The sequence below is a fragment of the Apiospora marii genome (assembly GCF_038362585.1).
Source record: "Apiospora marii strain CBS 49790 chromosome Unknown utg000006l_segment0_segment0, whole genome shotgun sequence".
Taxonomy (NCBI): domain Eukaryota; kingdom Fungi; phylum Ascomycota; class Sordariomycetes; order Amphisphaeriales; family Apiosporaceae; genus Apiospora; species Apiospora marii.
In genome coordinates this window covers 1,458,055-1,477,128 of record NW_027117378.1, presented here as the reverse complement: position 1 = coordinate 1,477,128, position 19,074 = coordinate 1,458,055, and the positions used below count along the sequence as shown (strand labels likewise).

The following is a 19,074-nucleotide window of genomic DNA, read 5'->3' as shown; positions in this document are numbered from 1 at the left end:
CCCAGTTTAAACCAGCCGTTTCGCCAGAGCAGTAGCGAGATTGCCTATGCCCTCTTCAGACCTTCAGACCTCTAGCAAGCTCGTTAGCAGCCCTCAGAATCCTCACCAACTGCCGGGGCGGCCGGGCTTGTCACTTGCCAGTGGTAGTACGGGGGTCTGTGGCTTGCTTCTTTCTTGCTTCTTCCCTTCTAGCTGAAATGCAAGTCAGTCGCGGGGTCGGGCCCGATCCAGCAGTTAGTGGATGTGAAGCTACCCGTTCATCAACCAGAGGCAGGGCGGACGGCACGTTTTTATGTATGTTTCAGTCGACGAGCCCCTTTGTGATAGCTTCGCCCAAGGGGCCGTCGTTCGATTTTAGGTTCAGCCAACAGAGAATCCGGCCGGCTAGCTGCTGCTGCTAGCTGGGCCGCGCTGCACTGTACCCAGCAGACAGTGTTGTGCCTTCTTCTGGCTCGTGTGGATGCCGCCCTCCCCTCGGCCTGCTGGTGCCATCACATCACTTCCTTTCCTGGAAGCTGGGAATGACGACCCTCCTCCATACGGGCAATAGTCCTTTGGGGCCTCTGTGAAAACTCTGGTCCGGAACTGGCTTCCACCCAATTCCAGAGACTTGGCAACGCGCGCGCAATCTACCAGCGGAAAAGAATGGAGATGCCCGTCCCTGTCTCTGCCCTGCCCATTGGGTCTCCCCGAGTCATTGCCTGCGGGGGTGCCTGGCAGAAACCCTGGCAGTTCGTATAGTGGACCGCGCTACCAGTCTATACCTGGTCCCGAGAACGTGGTGTAGGCCCCTGGAGGCCACTGTCTGACTGCCAGATTTGGCGTAGACGGCCCCGTCCGACCTGATTAACCGCAGAAGAAATTCGGCCTCGCATGGGTTCCTGGGTTATCCTGGATATTAATGTCGCCTCAAGGGGAGTCAAGAGAGGGGGGCACGGCTGGGCAACGGGGATTCGGTCTACGCACCCAGGTTTCATCGCGTCGCTAGCACAGCATGTCACCTCGCTTCGAACGGGCAGACGAGAATGCGAAGCATGAGGCGCCGCTGCAGGAAGAAGCACTGGGCACACTTTGCTTTCGTACGAGAAAAAGGAAAACAAAAGCCTGATAACCCCCATCGTCTCCGCCCCCCTCGCGATGGATGATCTATACCAGCTAGTTATATCATCATCGTGTTGCGTGGTTGTGTGAGTCGTTGCTGTTCCAGTCTTTTCCAAGACTCCTAACCATCATGGCCCGGATTTCTTCCACGCTGGCCCTGTGGCTCTTTGCCGTCTTCGCCGCCCTCGTCGCCGCCCAGAATTCGACTCAGCCGGCTAGCTTGGTGTCGGTTCTCCATGCCATCGAGCACCAACTGCCAGAATGTGCCGTACGTAGAACCAACCCAACACCTGCTACCCCGTTTTTATACAGCAAGCAGCGTCTCCATACTCAATACTGACAGCCGAACAGTATGACTGCTTCCAGGCCAAGGCTGGATCGAGGTCCTGTGTTGAGGTCAACGAATTCATTGTCACGGATTCCAAGGACTGCATGAGGGCGAGCTGCACAACTCACCAGCTGAAAGGTAAGTCATATTGCACGTCTCTGAGAGAGCCTTATATACTCATACCTTGTGCCACAGGTGCCGAACGGCTTTTGACGACAACTTGCGGAGTTGCACCTCGGAACATCCAACCCATGATCCGGGCCGTTGCCTGGACACTTTGGGGGACTGCCACAATCTTCCTGGGCGGTCGTCTACTCGCCCGCTCTTCATATTTCGGCGGTATGCTGTTAGGATATGATGACTGGGCCATTATCACGTCATTCGTGGTCCTCACGGGAGTGACCATTGGTGCTGAGCTGAGTATGTTGAACCAGAAGAAAAGTGACGTGTAAGACGCATGGCTAACATCTGACAATAGTGGTAATATTCGGCCTTGGTACCGACCTGTGGACCCTCGACGACATGCACATCAACCTTGTGCTTATTGTAAGTTGCCGGATACTCTCACCAAACCCCATGCTTGTATACACGCAAGAACTTGACTAACCAAGGCGCAATCGTTAGCTGTTCTACATTGCCGAGTTCGCCTATGTTATCGAGTCGACCCTCACCAAGATCTCGATTCTTCTCCTTTATCTCCGGATCTTCCCGGATCGCCAGTTCCGCAAGCACATCTTCGTACTGATGGGCGTCATGGCACTTTTCTGCGTGGCATTCGTTATCACCCTCCTGACTTACTGCGTGCCCTTCGACTACACGTGGACGAGGTGGGATAACGAGAAGCACGGCAAGTGCATTAACATGGATGCGCAGACGTACACCTGCGCTGCCCTGAACATCGTCCTGGATATCGTCATTTTCTTCATGCCCATCCCGCAACTGATGAAGCTTGATTTGTCATGGAAGAAGAAGGTTGGAATCATCTTCACCTTCCTGGTCGGCCTCTTCGTCACCATCTGCAGTGTGGTCCGCCTACAGGCTCTCATCGGCTGGACCCGCAGCACGAACCCGACCATGGACTACGCGCCCCTGGCGGTATGGTCGCTGGTCGAGCTCGACGTGGGCGTCATCTGCGCCTGCATGCCGGGCATGGCAGGCCTGTTCCGCCGCCTCAAGAAGCGCGGCACCGACTACATCCGCTCTCGCACCGGCGACAGCCAGAACGCCTCCCAGGCGCTCGGCAGCTCCAGCCGGGCCGGCCTGAGCTACTTCAAGAAGAACCGGGACGGCGATGGCATCACCAAGACCACCGTCGTCTCGGTCCAGCGCACGCGCGGCGGCGGCAACGACTCGGCCAGTGAGTCCGAGGTTGAGCTCGTCAACCGGAATAAGGAGAACTTCAATAACGATTTCCAACCGGGCTTTGGGAATGCTGTATAGAAGTCGGAAACCCCTTTTTTTCTCTTATGTATATATATATTTGCGTCACACTACCAATCACATAACCAAAACAAATAACTTTACACTTACTTCGCTTCTAAAGAATTTGGCAGTCTTTGTGATACCTTGACGATGGAGTCTTTTGACCTTGACTAGAAGCAGCTCGCCAGACTGCTTGGCACCCGGCGTTGTGTTTGTTGCTACAGGCCCAAAGTCGACCCCTGCTTGTCAAATGGGTATGAAACAGAGACGTCCACTCTTTGGATACACTCGAGTCAGATAAACGACGATCACTGACATGGATTTTCCGGAGGTTTCACGCCACCTTGTCGTTCTCAAGCGGGATATATTTTTCCTTCTCCAAATAAATCAGTATGTCCTCTCAAACCTATGGCGTTTGGCATATGGCATGAGGGAGAAACCAATTCTCTATAAAACGCTCCTTACTACGGAGCATCCCCCATTGAAATTCAGAACATCAGACGGGGTTTCCTTCCCCGTAACGTCCGTATGTATCCTGTGAGAAATATATTACAAAGTCGAGCACTGTAGCAGATTGGCGATGGTGTGTTTTAAGATCGCCGATTAGTGGCCAACGAACGATGGAGTTCAGATTCATCATCTACAAGGTATGTAATACTGGGTAGGCCGCTGTTTAGGAACCCGTCCTTTGGGAACACGGCGCTGGTACTATAGTACCAGGATGATGGCCTCCCACACCATCCGCACGTGTCATCATAGATTCGGTCAGTGACAATGGGGAGGTTGAATCTCATCATGGGGGTCCCGCAAATCTAGCCCAGGATCAGTAAGTCCGATCGAGAGCGCGAGGGGGTTTAGTAATGGCTGCGCGTGTCTGTCTACCATGTTCACACGACATCGCGCCAGCCTGACAAATACACGTTGGGTTCCCGTAAGACATGCATTTCTTATTCTTGCTTCCGTCAGAAAGAGCAATGGGAAGGCCGGGCCTGGGCTGCGGCTGAACCCAACGGGCCAGCCATCTTTAACATGCGCGTACGTTTGCCGCCGGAACAAACCTGAGGATCAACAAACCGGCGGACGGGAACAAAAAGCAAGACCTCAAGGTTCGATCCGGCACGGGCCAGCCAGGATGCTATTATCCACTCTTCGCATCTTCGGCTATCCTTCTAGTGTTCTGCAACAGAAAAATCTTGCACGATCTGCTGGGTACTGCTACCAATTACCGTGCTATGGTGGAGCGTTATAACCGTGCTTTCGCTCGCTGGCGGTGGGGACCCCTTTGACTTATACCGTAAGTCCGTCCCTAGCACGGGTAGGATGGGGGCCAGGTGAAGAAGATTTCTATATATAAAATCTGATAGTGTTGTTTTTCCTTTTGTATAACCGGTATGTACGGCATCATCGCATCATCAAGAAAGAAATCTCATGACGTTCTGCTATAGCGTCTTAGACACGGGTGCTTTTTGAACTCTTGAAACGAGCTACTATATATCCGTCATTCCGCGCTATCATCTATCATATTGACACAGCTGGGGCGGTGAGCTGAAAATAAATCACCACTCGGAGTAAAGCAGTTGGAGCCGAACAAAAGGAAGAAGAATGGGAAGTTCTTTCGAGACCTCGGGCCGTTGGGTCCTCGACTCGACGCAGGGTGGGCTTTCGTCCCTTCACTTCGACGCCGCAGCACCGGCGCCGGCCCAGCTAGGGCCCGAAGAGGTTCTCGTCCGGATGCACGCGGCCTCGCTCAACTACCGGGACCTGGTCATCACCAAAGTAAGTCCCAAAGAGGAAGGGGTATATGATGTAAAGTGCGTGCATCCGTACTTACATAAGCACACTTACACACATCACTATACCCACTCGCTTCTCTCATGCCCCAAAAAGAAACAAAGAAACAAATGTTGACATTCCCTCCCAGGGCAAATCCTCCGCCATACCCCTCCCAGCAACCCCCGACGTAACCCCCGGCAGCGACGGCTCCGGCACGATCCTCGCCGTCGGGTCCTCAGTCCCCAGCAACCTAGGCCTGCAGCCCGACCAGCGCGTCGTGACGCACCTGGCGCCGCGCCTCAGCGACGACGCCCTCCCGGGCTTCGACGACATCCTGTCCGGGCTGGGCCAGCAAAGCCCCGGGACCCTGTGCCGGCTGGGCGTGTTCCACCACTCGGCCCTGATCCCGCTGCCCGACACTTCGAGCATGTCCCACGAGGCGGCCGCCACCCTGACCTGCTCCGGCCTCACGGCCTGGAACGCCCTGATGGGCCTGCGCGGCCGCGAGGTGCGCGCCGGCGACTGGGTGCTGGTGCAGGGCACGGGCGGCGTGAGCATCGCGGCGCTGCAGATCGCCGCGGCCGCCGGCGCCACCGTCATCGCCACCACGAGCTCCGACGCGAAAGCAGACAGGTTAAGGTCTCTGGGCGCGCAGCACGTCTTGAACTACAAGACCCAGCCGGACTGGGGCGCCAAGGCAAAGGAGCTTACACCCGGCGGCCGCGGCGTGGACCACGTTGTTGATATCGGGGGCGCGCCCACGCTGCCGCAATCGCTCGAGGCGATCCGCAGGGACGGAGTCATCACAGTCGTGGGCATGATTGGCGATTCGACTGTCAACGAGATCCCGCCTGATGTCATGAGTGCGCTCTACCGGATTTGTGTGCTTCGTGGTGTGTTGCTGGGAACGAGGAACATGTTCAAAGACATGGTCCAGTTCTTCCATGACAAGAAGATCGAGCCAGTTGTTGACGACATCACCTTCCAGTTGGAAGACGCGATTAAGGCATACGAGAGATTAGAGAAACAACAACACTTTTCCAAAGTCGTGATTAAGATTGCATAGTAGGGTATCATATATTGAAGATTAAAATAGAGAATGCCACGCAACTGTCTACACGAGAAGCTATGTCCATCCGAAATGCTGTGCCTCACCTCTGCATGCATTGGTGGATTTGCGCCAAGGCCATGCAACAGAGAACGCAGGCAGCCCCGCTGTAGAACCAGCTCGTATTTTTTCGTACGGCCTTGTTACTACAGTCTTCGTCTTTTAGCCTTTCGGCTTGAGCAAGGGGGCTCAGTCTCGCAAACCGCAGACGTGCCAGTTGCTCTTGCAAAGGTGCAAGGCCTTCACCACGAGTCTTGAACCTTCCAGGTCCGGATGGGCGCGGACGAGACCAGAATGTCGGAAGCGAATCCGATGGGGCCAGTACTAAAGCAGTGACCTCTATCGAAAGAATCATGCTCTTCCTGTAACCCCTTTCTTTTCTGACCTAGCCCTCTGAGGTTGATACCAATTTCTTGGTACGCCAGCTCGCTCATTTCTTGGAGCCATATCGCTTTTGCATCATCTTCTTGTAGTGGCCCTTCTTTCCAGACGTCTTCGCCTCTTGGATCTGGCCATACTTGCTCTTGAAGCGTTGGCTAGACTTCTCCTGGTCCATGACCGACTCGAGCAGTGTACGCTTCTTGTCCTTCTTGGTCACTCTGTTGGTGAAGTACTCGGTTCTGCCCTCAATCATAGTGCCGACGTGGGAGTATTCAGGTATGCCACGGGAGTTATCCTTCTTGCTGCGAAATTGTCAGTGATTGTTGGTGGTTTCGGCATCAAGCTGCAGAGACTTACTAGTGACGTTTCGAGTCCAGGACATCACGCATCTTGAGCAGCTGCAAGTCGCGCTTCAGTTGCGGAGTGAGATCGGTGCGCGGCAGGTTGTACCATGAAGCGCCCGCATCTGTCTTGGTAGCCTATTGACAAGTCGAGTTAGTGACAGGTGCCAACAACCATGTTTTCGGGCTTGTACAATGTATCAAGTGTTTCGCAGTCAGTGTAACTATGATATTAGGAATCACCGAGTGCAGCAACACCCCCATGACGGGAGTGGGACGCTGCTCAAGATACAATGGGAAATTATCATCACGCGAATAGGTGGTGCTTTGAGATAAATGAGAAAAGTCGGCAACATACCCTATCCTCCTTGGGCACCCGCGGCGGCGGGATGTTGAAGGCAAGCTCGCTGGAGGGGGTGGGCTCCTTGGCGACAGCTTCCTCTGCTGCCGCCGCAGCCTTGGCCGGTTGAGCGGAAGACGACGCCTTTGCGACGTCGAGCTTCGCGGGCTTGGTTAAGCTGGTGGCATTTTGAGCGCTGGCCTTTGCAGTCAGCCTGGCCTCTGCTTCTTGCAGAAGCTGCTCGATCTGGTCTTCTGTGAGGCTGGCAGCCGTTTCTGCCATGATCGCAGAAAGAAGATTGCAAAGTCGGAGTGGGAAGAGAAAGTCTGGTAGAAAAAGTTTCTAAAGACCAAATTATGGTGGAGCTGTTGCAGTGTGGCTGGTTATCGGCACTATCCTGGTCTTTATCAGTTAGGCCCCGCCTTACCAAGCCCATCAAGCCCCTCCAGCCCAAACCCAAGCCCCCCAGGGCCCAGGCACGCAGGCGGCGCTGTCAAGCCAGAAGCCACCGAGCCACATACAAAACGGAGCAAGTGAATCGATTCGATGCCACATTGCGACAGGCAATTGATTGGGCGGTAAGCTACACACCACCAAGCACACGAGATTCTTGGGGGTGGTGTTGTACAGTTGTCAAGGCTCCTCCTCACTTTGACGAACCCATGTACATATGACATGGTTTCTCAGAGTGAGAGAGCTGGCCATACGATGTCGATATTGCATGATGTGAAGACGTTAAGCAGGAATCTGTCAAGGCCCCATTTCCTTGCCGTCACACTCAAGCATAAAAGCAAGGAAGACCGGTCAAAATACTTGCCTCAAGCTACATAGTGTGAAAGTGTGAGGTATAGTAGGTAGACGGTTGGACATTACTTATTCCGGCAAAGCGGATAGACCTCTGGTCCGTCTAATTGGTTGCTCTTGTGGTATATTGTGTCCTATCCCCATCCGCTCAGAGCAGAGGGGGGCATTTGGGCAGTTGGGGGAGCGGCTGAGAGCAGGCTGTGGGAGATTCCGTACGATGCGGTGCTCTACCACTACCTATGTGATCATCGTGGGATTTTCGTCTTTAGCCAAAGCCTCGTCTGGCTCGTTCCTAACATGTCCGACGGACAGCAGGCAGAAAGACCAACACCCTGGTCTAGTCCATCTCGGCCGGCTGATGCCCAACCGCGTTGCGTCAATGTGCCAGCGCATTCGGTCTTGCTCCTTCTCAGATGTACACTTGATTTATCTCGTCAGGTATCGGAGGCAACCCGTTTCTTTGAAGGGAAACGAAGGGAATAGAGTATCTGGCGTGTATCTTGTAGCATTCTACATACTTCTTATTCAATCCCAACCCTACACCGGTTGTCCGGGCATCTTCTGATCATCTAACCATCAATCGATACCTGCCCTATCGGCATCGCTGGCCCATCCCGACTTTCCAACGTCATTGCCCAACTTGCTATTAGTGCTTTGGGACCCCATTCTTCAAATACCCGGCGGACGCGAGCGACGCTTCTTCTCTCTTCTCTTTGGTTTGTTCATAAGTTTTGCCACTTGCCTTCCCACTCTTGCGATACTGGGTACCATAGCACCATAGCGGAAGAAGACGGGATAGTCCAACAGGAAGAAAGAAGACGAAGGAACACAGTACTTCAATGTAAGTCGTCTGCCAAACCTCATCCACCCATTAATGATCGAAACAATTATAATTCCCATTTCAATCCAATGAGAGAATGGAAAGCTACTACCGCGGCCTGACCCGCATCTTTTCCTCTAAGACCATTAGTAGGCCTGTCTTGTCGATGAGCCGTTCTGTCTGGTCGTTTCGCTTCGGCCTTTCCCCAGCTTTTGCTGCTCACTGACATTTGTACGCCAACCGCTGATTGATTGATTCGACTGAAAGCAAGCACCCCCCAAGCGCTCTGCCGCACCATCGACCCGAGAATAAGCCCCCAAAATCAAGCTCAAGCGAATCGAAATTCGTGCTCTCCCCGTCCGACACAAAAAAGCTCCCCACTTGCCTTTAGGTTACGACCGAAAACCAACGTCGAATCATCAACCGGTCCAGCAATCGGGAAGTGGCCATTTCTTCGAGGATTTGGGGGCTTTTTCGCCTATCAGTGACCACACACCGCCCCTCACTTTGTCATCCACGCAGTAAGCTTGGTGAGACACCCCAGTTCACACCGTTCCAAGGCCAAGCACACAGCAAGCTTGCGGCCAATCAGGCAAGTCAATCGCAGTTGAGCGTCCTGCTTTGTCCTGCCTATCCCGCCTATCCCATCCCATCCTGCCACTACCAGCCTAGCCTGCCTTACCACCTACCCGCCACTCGCACTACTTTCCACTCCAAAGCAAGCAATCAGTTTCGAGCAATCGATCAATCAATTGCCCTGCCTCTCAAAGCTCGTTACATCATTCGCTCAACCACCAGGCGCAACACACAACTGGTTGCGGACTCAACCAGTGTAAACAAATAACAACGAGAAATAATTTGAAGCACTCGCACAATTCGTCAGCGCCGGGACTTTATTTTACTGACGCGGAATCGGACAGCGCAGTTTTGTGATACTTGTTGGACGCGGAAAGAAAGGAAGAAAAGAAAGTGTGGGCGTGTGTGTCAGTCAAAGTAAGACGGCGCCGCGGAAAGAGATAAACCTTCCCCCCGCGCGTCGCGATCGGATTGCGCCGAGTACTTCTCACACTTTTCCCTCCAACTCGCGTTTGCCTGTCAGACGGGAAACTCAAATCGTGCATTCCCGCACAGCTTCTATTCGTCGAATATATCTACCAGGCAATCGTCCCGAGTAGCTGCAACGGCCGAGCCCGCAGTCTGCAAGTATGGATCAGCACAACCAGCAGTCGTCGAGTAGCCACCCGCAGCAGCAATCCTCGAGGAATGCTCAGGGTACCAACAATGCCGTCTATGATACCGCCCATGGCGGCCACTATGGTAAGTCAAAAGATCCGATCCCTCGAGCAATCAAGCAAGCATCTGTGGTTGCGCAATTATCTGCCTTCTGTGCGACGTCGCTAACCATGTCTCTATAGGCGCAAGCGCTGCTGTAAGTCCCAGTCCCCGCCCTAAATCTCGAATCCTCATCTCCCAGTGTTATTTACATTAGCCCTTCTCATTTGTAGCTCGCCAACTCTGGCTATGCTCCCGCGGAGCTCTACACCGGTCCTTGGGCGAACGTACATCAAGGTCTGCACGGCCAGTACAAGGACATCCTGACCACCTACTGGCAGCAAACGATCCATCATCTCGAGTCCGACAGCCACGACTACAAGCTACACCAGCTGCCGCTTGCCCGTATCAAGAAAGTCATGAAGGCCGACCCCGAAGTCAAGATGATCTCGGCCGAGGCGCCCATCTTGTTCGCCAAGGGTTGCGACATTTTCATCACAGAGCTGACCATGCGCGCGTGGATTCACGCCGAAGAGAACAAGCGTCGCACTCTGCAGCGATCCGACATTGCTTCCGCTCTTGCCAAGAGTGACATGTTTGATTTCCTCATCGACATTGTTCCCCGAGAGGAGGCGAGCCATGCTAAGAGGGCCAACCCCGCTCAACAACCAGCTGGCGGCGTGCCCGCAGCACCCGCATCGCAGATGGGAGGCCAGCACATGCCGCCGCCGAACCACATGGACGCCAACTACGCTATGGGCGGCCACCAGATGCCATCCGACCAGGATTATTCTCGTGCGCCCAACATGTACAACCCGGTCCAGCCTGGCCAGGCCCCTCAGTACGGCCAAGCACCGGCACCTATGTATAGCGATATGGACCCCAACAACATGTACTACGCGGGAAGCATGCAGCCGCAGCAAGTAAGTCGTTCCTGCTTCCCACATCCACCCCGCATCGCCGCACGTCGCGAACTCGATACTGATCCATCCTCCCCCCTAAATAGTAGTATCGCAGCAGCTCGACGGAAGAGGAGACGATACCGCCTCCCGAACCGGCGCCGACCGAGTCTAGTCATGTTGAGTCCTCTGAACAGACTGCCCAGACCGTCTTGCCTTCCAAGGAGGGTGACGACCATGGGGATCGGGACTAGATACGTAACCAATCCACTCCGATGGGGACACCAACGAGTGGAACAAGTGAATAACTTGTTTTTATTGGCGACGACATAGTCTTTCCCGTTCGACTGCATCTGTTTATCATTATTCTCTGAATTCCTTCTCTCGTTTATTCACGAAAATCCCTTGGCTTCACCGGCTATGGCGTAAATGGGGTTTTTGAGGAACGTTTTGTTTTGGTTCCTTTGGTGGTAGATAGCCCACAAAGTATATCCAGTTTGCTGATGATTGTGGTTTTGGGATTTCATATATTATTGCGAGGGTTATTGCATGAGCTGACGATAAAAAAATTGAATGTCATGACACGGAAAAATCATCTCGCTTCGCTTTTCGTTATGTCGTCTCGGTGTCATGTGATGAACGGTAGTAATCGCACTGGGTTTCTCTTGGGCGTAGTAACGGTAACATGACGGGCCTCTACGATTTACCTCCAAACCGCAAATTAGAGGAGAAGTTGGCGAATCTCTGGGCGGCTTGGGCAGCCTGTTGGCTGGCGCTGGGACCAGTGATCTGGTTTGTGAGCCTATAGCATATAGTATTAGTCTTGGCTCAAAAAGGTTACTCGGGACGGTCAGTGTGTGGACAACAACGTACTTTTCCAGTAGGACAGGGCCGTTCATGGCGTGCACACGGCTGTACTTCTTGTTGCGCGTGGAGATGTCGAAGAACTCGTCCGTGTTCTCGCTCTGCAGCAGCTGGATGGTCTGCTCGAGCTCGTCGAGGTTGCTGCGCAGCATGAAGCCGTTCTCGAGGCCGTCGACAAAGTCCGTCAGGTGGCTCACGTCGAGGGCGAGGGCGGCGACGCCGTTGGGGTTGATCTTCTTGACGTCGTTGCTCAGGGGCAGGGCGAGGATTTTGTCCGAGGCGTGCGAGAGGGCGTCGAAGTAGATGAGCTCCTTGATCTCGCGCGGCAGGCCCAGGAGGGTGCTGTTCATGATGTTGGAGAGGTAGCGCGTCAGGGTCTGCATGTAGTTGGACGGCTCGGTGGGCGTGTTGAGGCCGGTCCAGTCATACTCGGCCGTCTCGACGAGGTCGTCGATCTTGGAGTTGACGAGCTCGAAGATGCGCTTCTCGGCCGTCTTCTTGTTGTCCCGGAACTGCTCCGTGGCGGCGAGCTTCAGGGGCCCGCCGGCTGAGGCAGATGACCGGGCGCGGATCAGGAGCTGTTCCAGCTCTTGACAAGCCGTCTCAAAATGCTCCAAATTGATAAGGATCTGCACGATTTGGCCCAGATACTGGGTGCTGAGGCGCTCGACCAGCGACTGGCATACCTTCTCGGTAAGGAGCTCATCAAGAGACTTGCGCAAGGTCTCATCGATCTTGGTAGGATGCTGAAAGTGGTCATCGGAGAAGAAGTAGAATTGGTTCAGGAAGTTCCGGATATCGATACAGCAGAGCGGATACATCTGAGAGAAAGGAAGGACGCAAGGGAAGGTAAGCTCGCTAATGTCCTTATCCTGTGTGAACCAACTGACGTTGACCACCTTCTCATACTCTTCCACCGAGTTGATGGCCATGGGCATGTAATCGTCGGTGGAGACGATTTCCTGGAAGTCATCGCTGAACCGTCGCTTAAGAAGCTCGGCGTACTTATCGAAGAGATCTACCAGGAACTCATCCAGCCTTGAGACGGAGTAACCCCAGCCAGCCATCGTCTGAATGAAGAGGGCGATGACACCCTTGATTTTGAGCAGAATCTCGGCGTTGCTCACTTCACCCAGAGCTTTCGTGGTGAGTGATATAGCGGCGGAGCACATCGAATCCCATAACTCTTCGACGTCGATGGATGTGCGTAGCTGAGGCACGCGCCTCATCGTAGCCTTTTCAATGATGGCGAATCCAGCAATACCTTCCAGAAGACTGCTCAAAGAGGACTCGTCATCGCTAGTGAGGCTGACCGTCGACGGAATCAGGAGTTCCTTTTGCCGCCGCCTCGTGGCGGCATAATCATTACGGAATCTGTCGTTTTGGCCAAGGGCATCATGAATATGCAGAGCCTCGAATAGGGGCGTGAAGTCGACCTGCAATTCTTCATTGTCCAACACGTCGAATTCTTCACTTTCGTCAAAGACTAGCTCGATTGCCGAGTTCAACTTGAAGTGGCTAAGAAAATCGTCTGCCTCTATCCTATCCCTTTGGCGAGACCGACGCATTTCAGTGTGGTAGAAGGCAACTTCGCCCAAGAACTGTGACGTCTCTCGGATGCGGAACAGCCAGGTGTTGAGATCGTTCATGACGGCCTCGGAAATCGACTTTTGCGAGGCCGGTATGGACTTTTGAATCATGTCTGCTAATTTGTACTGCGTTCCGTACTTGTTCTGGATCATGGGGATCAGAAACTCGTTCTGCATATCCTCGAGGGACTTGAGCGCAGCATAGTACTGCTTCTTGCGAATAAGCTCGTGGGCGTTGTTCACGGCATGCAATATCTTGAGCGACTCCTTCAAGGCATCTGAGACATCGGAGATGTTTTCGCGCACGGCACGAGTGCTGACCAGGGCCTGCTTCTGCTCGGCCAGCTTCTCCGTGCTCTCCTGAATGGACTGGTTGAGCTTGAGGATCTCGGTGGTCAAGCTGACAGTGCCCTGGCGAACATCTTGTAGCTGGTTTACCGAACTCAAGAACTCTTCGTGTTTCGTCAAGCCGATGCGCTCAATGTCGGATTCGCGGGCCTCGGCATACTGCTGCAGGTTTTGGGTCAAGAGGTTCGATCGGTTGGTGTAGGAAGCATCCTTCAGCACGGGAATCAATTGATCCAGGAAATCAGTATCCGTTGTCGAAACAATGATCTGCTGTACAGCAGTGCCATAGTCATCGTAGGTCTGGACTCGTCGGGGAGCCATTATAAGTCGCGATGCACCTCGGCCGTTCGTAGTCGTGCGAACGAAGTAGCAGCAGTTGGGCAGGCGGCGCAAGTCGGGAGTCAACCAGTGGAGGATTAAGCTGAGACGACTCTAAATATTTGGATGTGGCTTCGAAACCATGACAGTCGAGTTCCAGTCGATTCCGGGTCTAGATATACGAAAAGCGTCAAAGTTGCTGCCTGCGAGGCTGACGGCTTTGTTGTTTGGGGATTACGATAGCTGCTTGGACGGAGTGTTCAAGCTTCAAGTTGCGACGTGGGACTCAATGGGGGGATCAGTGCTGCAGTCACAGCGGAGTGATCCCTGTAAGCTGTAGGCGCGCCGCGCTAGTTTTACTGTTACCCCCCACACATTTGACCCCCCTAAACCACCTAAAACGCTTATGTTGAATGTTTTACCTGTACTAACATAGCTCCCAAAGTCTGCTCAGCTCCGATGGGAAATATGTTTGACGATAGTATAGTATGTAAATTAGATATGCCTAACAGTACCCAATCAAGCATTGGTAGAGTTATTACGCATTAAAGGGGCAGAATGCTGATATTATCATTCTCCCCTTCATCACCCGGACATTCGCTACCCCCTGACCTGTAAAAGATAAGGGACCAGGACCCAGTAGTATCAAATATCAAGGGCAAAGATGCCGGCCTCGCAAAGTTTTGGAATGTTAGATGCGTAGTAAGAAGGCCATACCATAGATATACCGGCTGTTAACAACGGCTCAAAGTGAGTATGTTCTTACATCTCAATAGAAATTTCAATAGGCGCAAATAATAAATCATACCAGATGTATAGGTAGTATGTACGTAAGTAAGAAAGTGACTCTTGGTGAGCACAGTCGATGACATTAAGTTGGCCATATGCACCAAACCGACGGGGCCTCCAAGGGTAGCACAGGCCGCAATCCTGCATGCAGTTCAGCGCTTACGCATGCTAATTGCTTATCCACGCATGCTAAACCCAAGTGTTGAGTGCAACGGTTCTACGTCAGGGTGGCTGGACCTGAACAGAACACTTCCTGTCCTTGCTTCTTGCGAAAGAGACCAGCCGGCCAACCTTGTAGGAAATTCGAGATTGGCTGACGACCACTACGCCCGTCCCGGGAGACAAATGAACAGATAATCCCAGAAGGACTTAATACCACCTGTTTCATTTTCCTCCGGGCAAACCTAATAGCAATACCTTTTCTCTTCCACATGGACTTTACCTGATTTTCCTACATAGTTTCTGGTCGAGTATGCATTTACTGCGACGATGATGTGGCGTCATAGGGACAGGCGTTCAGTCTGGTCATTGCTACCGATTTGGGTCCCTCTCTTCTTGCTAGTGACCGGGGTGCAGGTGCAGGCCCAGCAAGCCGACGAGAATACGAGCACCAGCAGCACCAGCAGCACCAGCAGCAGCAGTAGTAGCAGCACCAGCTCCAGCTCCACGACGATAACCGCCACCGATGCCACCCGATCGCTGCCGCCCAGCACTACAGCCCAGTCGACCTGCGAGTCGAGGACGGTCAACTACATCACCCACACATTGCCCCAGCAATGCCTTACCACGACGCACTCCTCGACCCCGGTCCCATCTGCCGAAAGCGGCGCTCCTGCTGCTGCGCAAACGCCAGCGGCTTCCCCCAGCGATGCCGGGCCGCCGAAAGTCGAGGAGGAGCACGAGCTGGACAGCGACGGCAACGACTTGAGCACGGGGGCTTTCATGTCCTTTGAAGAATGGAAAGAGATGATGTTGAAGAAGGCCGGCCAGGAGCCCATGGAAGCCCGTACCCGGAAACCGCACGACGGCCGCGGAGATTACCCCGGGGGCGACCTCAGCTCGATCGGCGAGGAGGGCGAGATCTCCTTGGACTTCGACGCCTATTCCGATAAGATCTCCGAGATCACCTCGTCGGGGAAGCCCGTCCCCAAACAGAAGAAAGAGAAGGAGGACGCGGTCGAGAAGATAACCTACGACGAGGGGCTGGCCCACGTCTACAGGAGCAAGGACGCGGGCAAGACGTGCAAGGAGAGGTACTCCTATTCCTCGTTCGACGCCGGAGCGACGGTGATCAAGACGAGCAAGGGAGCTAAGAACTCCAAAGCCATCTTGGTCGAGAACAAGGACTCGTACATGCTGCTCGAATGCGCCACTGCGAACAAGTTCTTCATTGTCGAGCTCAGCGAGGATATTCTCGTGGATACCGTTGTCTTGGCCAACTACGAATTCTTCTCGAGCATGATCAGAATGTTCCGCGTCAGTGTTAGCGACCGTTATCCTATAAAGTCGGATAAATGGAAGGTCTTGGGCGACTTCCAAGCGCGCAACTCGAGAGATATACAACCCTTTCTCATTCAAAACCCCCAGATCTGGGCAAGGTACCTGCGCATCGAAATTTTGAGCCACTATGGCAACGAATTCTATTGTCCGCTATCTCTTCTCCGAGTGCATGGGACACGAATGCTGGACTCCTGGAAAGAGGCAGATCCTGCAGATTTTGAAGAGGAGGAACCTAGCAAGGCAGCCCCTGAGCCAGTCCCGGAGGCAGAGGTAGCAGCAGAGGCACCTCCAGCAGAAGAGCCTCAAGTAATTGTTGAAGTAGATGAGCCGATTCACGTAGAGGATGTCGTGGAGCAGAGCCTCGTATTGCCCTTCTGGGACGGTTCATATCTTGAGCACGAACTTCAGAAACGCACTACCTGCAAGATTTCGGAGCCGACATCAAATGCTTCTTCTTCTACAGCTGAAGAAGACCACATGCCACCACCCGAGTCCCTTCCCAAGGTCGAGCCAAGAGATAAGACCACGGATTCGAATAAGGCTCAAGCTGAGACGGCTCGACCGTCGTCCCATAGCCCAACAACGGAGCCCACTGGCTCTGCAAAGACGACGTCCACAACAGCACCGACGTCTGCAAGCTCTGCGGCGGTCAACTCCACTGAAGGCCCAGCAACCCCCAAGACCTCGGCACACCCAGTCGAATCAACACAGTCTTCTGGCCCCCCTATTCCATCAACCAAACATACAGTACCTGCTTCCGTTAGACAGTCGAGTGTGGCAGCAGCTAAGAGCAAAGCTGCCGTCTCCAGTTCTGTCAAGCCGCCATCGCCTAAGGCCACTCAGAATTCGAAGGCCTCCGCAGGCGGTTCTTCCGCCCCGTCGCGCAACCGGACCACCACGCCGACCAGCTCCGCGCCGGCCTCGGGCCCGACAGTGCAGGACTCTTTCTTTAAGCATTTAACGAAGCGCCTGCAGACGCTCGAGTCCAACACGACCCTGTCCCTGCAGTACATCGAGTCGCAGTCGCAGTTCCTGCAGCAGGCCCTGTCCAAGCTGGAGCGGCGCCAGGTCGCCAAGGTTGACCTGTTTCTGGACACCCTCAACAAGACGGTCCTCTCGGAGCTGCGCGACCTGCGCGTCCAGTACGACCAGATCTGGCAGAGCACCGTCATCGCCCTCGAGACGCAGCGCGACCAGTCGGAGCGCGAGCTCCTGGCCGTGAGTAGTCGCCTCGGCGCCCTCGCCGACGAAGTCGTCTTCCAGAAGCGCATGGCCATCGTCCAGTCCGTCCTCTTGCTCGGCTGCCTCTTCCTCGTCATCTTCTCCGGCCGCCTCGCCAACGGCGGCGTCGAGCTCTACTACCCGAGCCAGTTCCTCGCGGGCGGAGGCGGCGGGCCCAACAGCCGCATGGGCAGTCCCATGTATCCCAGCACGCCCAAAGCCGGCATCGGGCGGGGAGGCGGAGGGGGGAGGCATCAAGAGCGCAGTCCTCCCACGGGGTTGCGCCATTCTATCGAGGACTCGGATATGAATAATACCCCTCCTCAACACCGGCAACATAAACCTCTGCCCTCTCTGCCCGCCGACGGCGTGGACGATGATCATCGCAGCAACGACAGTATGCGGCAGAGCATCGAGGAGCGCACGCCTACCCCTGAGCCGGATACGCGTCGCGCCATGTCCGAGCCGCACATTACTCAGGAACGCCTCCACCCCATCCGAGCCGTCACCATGATCACCCCTGCCTCCAACAATAATCGTACCGAAGACGACAGAAGACCTCCTAACAAGAGGGCCGTCTCCGATTCCGTGGGGCCCGAGTACTACCAGCCGCCCACCCCGGCCAGCCTCCAAGACAACGGAGAAGAGCAAGACATGGGCTACGATTCCGAGCCCAACATGCCCCGAGACCGCCACCCTACCCATGACCAAAACCTAGAGCCGGAGAGGAATGGAGAAAGAGACGCAGACAGAGACAGAGACTATTTCTGTCCCTCTCATTCACAGTCACGCAGAAACAGCGCTTCTTCCCACCACCACCTTCACCGCCCCTCGTCATCTTCTTCCTCCCTCGCCAACGAAGACGACGCCGCCACTACGGCGCCCCTGACATCTTCTACTTCTGCCACCCCTACGACAGCAAAGGCATCGACTACCAACCCCACCACTGCATCCTACCAGAACCAGGAGGGTAGTTCGGAGAGACACAATGACGGTGTTCCCTCAGATCACCACACATTGCCGATGAGTAATGGAGGACACAGCGGTGTGTCTGCTCGGGAAGGTCTCCAAAACGGCATGGAATCGATGATTGAGGGAGGCCACAACGGCGTTGCATCAAACAATACAATGGCGGAACCATCACATCGAGCGGCCAGACCGCCTATAAGTCATACGGGTTCATTGAGGAAGCCGCTGCCATCGCTGCCAGAGGACCCCGATCCTGATCCGGACTCGGATATGGATTCCAGTAGTGTAGATCTTGCCTTTGATCAAGAATAGCAGCAGGTTGCATTTTGCTAGTCTTGTGATGTATTTGAGCCAGTGTAATGAATTACGAGCAATGAGATACCACTTTGTTTCTTCAAATAAGACTCTGTTTGATTTCGAGTGATTCGTTTCGTCTACAGTTAGCATCCTGGACAGTCACGGATTGCATGGAAAAGTTTAGGGAAAACAACGAATGCGTTCAAGACTATCTAAGTACCTGTCGCCGTGGGTGTCACACCAAGTGCAATGCCAAATCGACCCGAGAATCAAGCGGCGCCCAATGATTCCCAATGATGAGTTGAGACAACTGTCGAGAAGTAAGAGCAGAGGCGGATGACCGTGGCTGCCCAATGAATAGGCCTATTAGTAGGTGAGCCGACGCAAAGAGTGCAAGGAAATCGAGGCAGAAAGGAAAGAAGATCATCGCAAAGATCTCGGAACGGGGCCGAAATCGGTGATTATTCCGTAGTCTGACGTTAGCTGATCAGATCGGAGATGGCCGGAAATGGCCTGATAATACATGCGGTTGCCGATGAACGGAGTAGTCGAAGTACCGGGAGACGGGGCGTGAAGACTGTAGTAGGCGT

The 19,074-nt window shown here is 54.1% G+C and overlaps 6 protein-coding genes across 6 annotated transcripts; 4 read left to right on the top strand and 2 right to left on the bottom strand.

Moving 5' to 3' along the window:
• Nucleotides 1–1,231: 1,231 nt before the first annotated feature.
• On the top strand, nt 1,232–2,869 carry PG985_010197 (CFEM domain-containing protein; the record flags this gene model as incomplete). The annotated part of the gene is made up of 5 exons (XM_066829965.1): nt 1,232–1,369; nt 1,453–1,567; nt 1,625–1,849; nt 1,908–1,975; nt 2,054–2,869. 5 exons carry the CDS (start codon nt 1,232–1,234, stop codon nt 2,867–2,869), a joined length of 1,362 nt encoding a protein of 453 aa, XP_066682355.1.
• A 1,584-nt stretch (nt 2,870–4,453) lies between these two features.
• Nucleotides 4,454–5,690, top strand: PG985_010196 (alcohol dehydrogenase; the record flags this gene model as incomplete). The annotated part of the gene is made up of 2 exons (XM_066829964.1): nt 4,454–4,627; nt 4,773–5,690. The coding sequence occupies 2 exons, from the start codon at nt 4,454–4,456 to the stop codon at nt 5,688–5,690; spliced, it is 1,092 nt and encodes a 363-aa protein (XP_066682354.1).
• A 472-nt stretch (nt 5,691–6,162) lies between these two features.
• On the bottom strand, nt 6,163–7,076 carry PG985_010195 (uncharacterized protein; the record flags this gene model as incomplete). Its single annotated transcript, XM_066829963.1, has 3 exons — nt 6,163–6,415; nt 6,471–6,592; nt 6,813–7,076. The coding sequence occupies 3 exons, from the start codon at nt 7,074–7,076 to the stop codon at nt 6,163–6,165; spliced, it is 639 nt and encodes a 212-aa protein (XP_066682353.1).
• Nucleotides 7,077–9,623: 2,547 nt separating this feature from the next.
• On the top strand, nt 9,624–10,699 carry PG985_010194 (histone-fold-containing protein; the record flags this gene model as incomplete). The annotated part of the gene is made up of 4 exons (XM_066829962.1): nt 9,624–9,735; nt 9,834–9,847; nt 9,924–10,613; nt 10,697–10,699. The coding sequence occupies 4 exons, from the start codon at nt 9,624–9,626 to the stop codon at nt 10,697–10,699; spliced, it is 819 nt and encodes a 272-aa protein (XP_066682352.1).
• A 586-nt stretch (nt 10,700–11,285) lies between these two features.
• PG985_010193 (exocyst complex component) lies at nt 11,286–13,711 on the bottom strand (the record flags this gene model as incomplete). Its single annotated transcript, XM_066829961.1, has 2 exons — nt 11,286–11,391; nt 11,463–13,711. 2 exons carry the CDS (start codon nt 13,709–13,711, stop codon nt 11,286–11,288), a joined length of 2,355 nt encoding a protein of 784 aa, XP_066682351.1.
• A 1,275-nt stretch (nt 13,712–14,986) lies between these two features.
• On the top strand, nt 14,987–18,499 carry PG985_010192 (uncharacterized protein; the record flags this gene model as incomplete). Its single annotated transcript, XM_066829960.1, has 1 exon — nt 14,987–18,499. One exon carries the CDS (start codon nt 14,987–14,989, stop codon nt 18,497–18,499), a length of 3,513 nt encoding a protein of 1,170 aa, XP_066682350.1.
• Between the last annotated feature and the right edge of the window lie 575 nt (nt 18,500–19,074).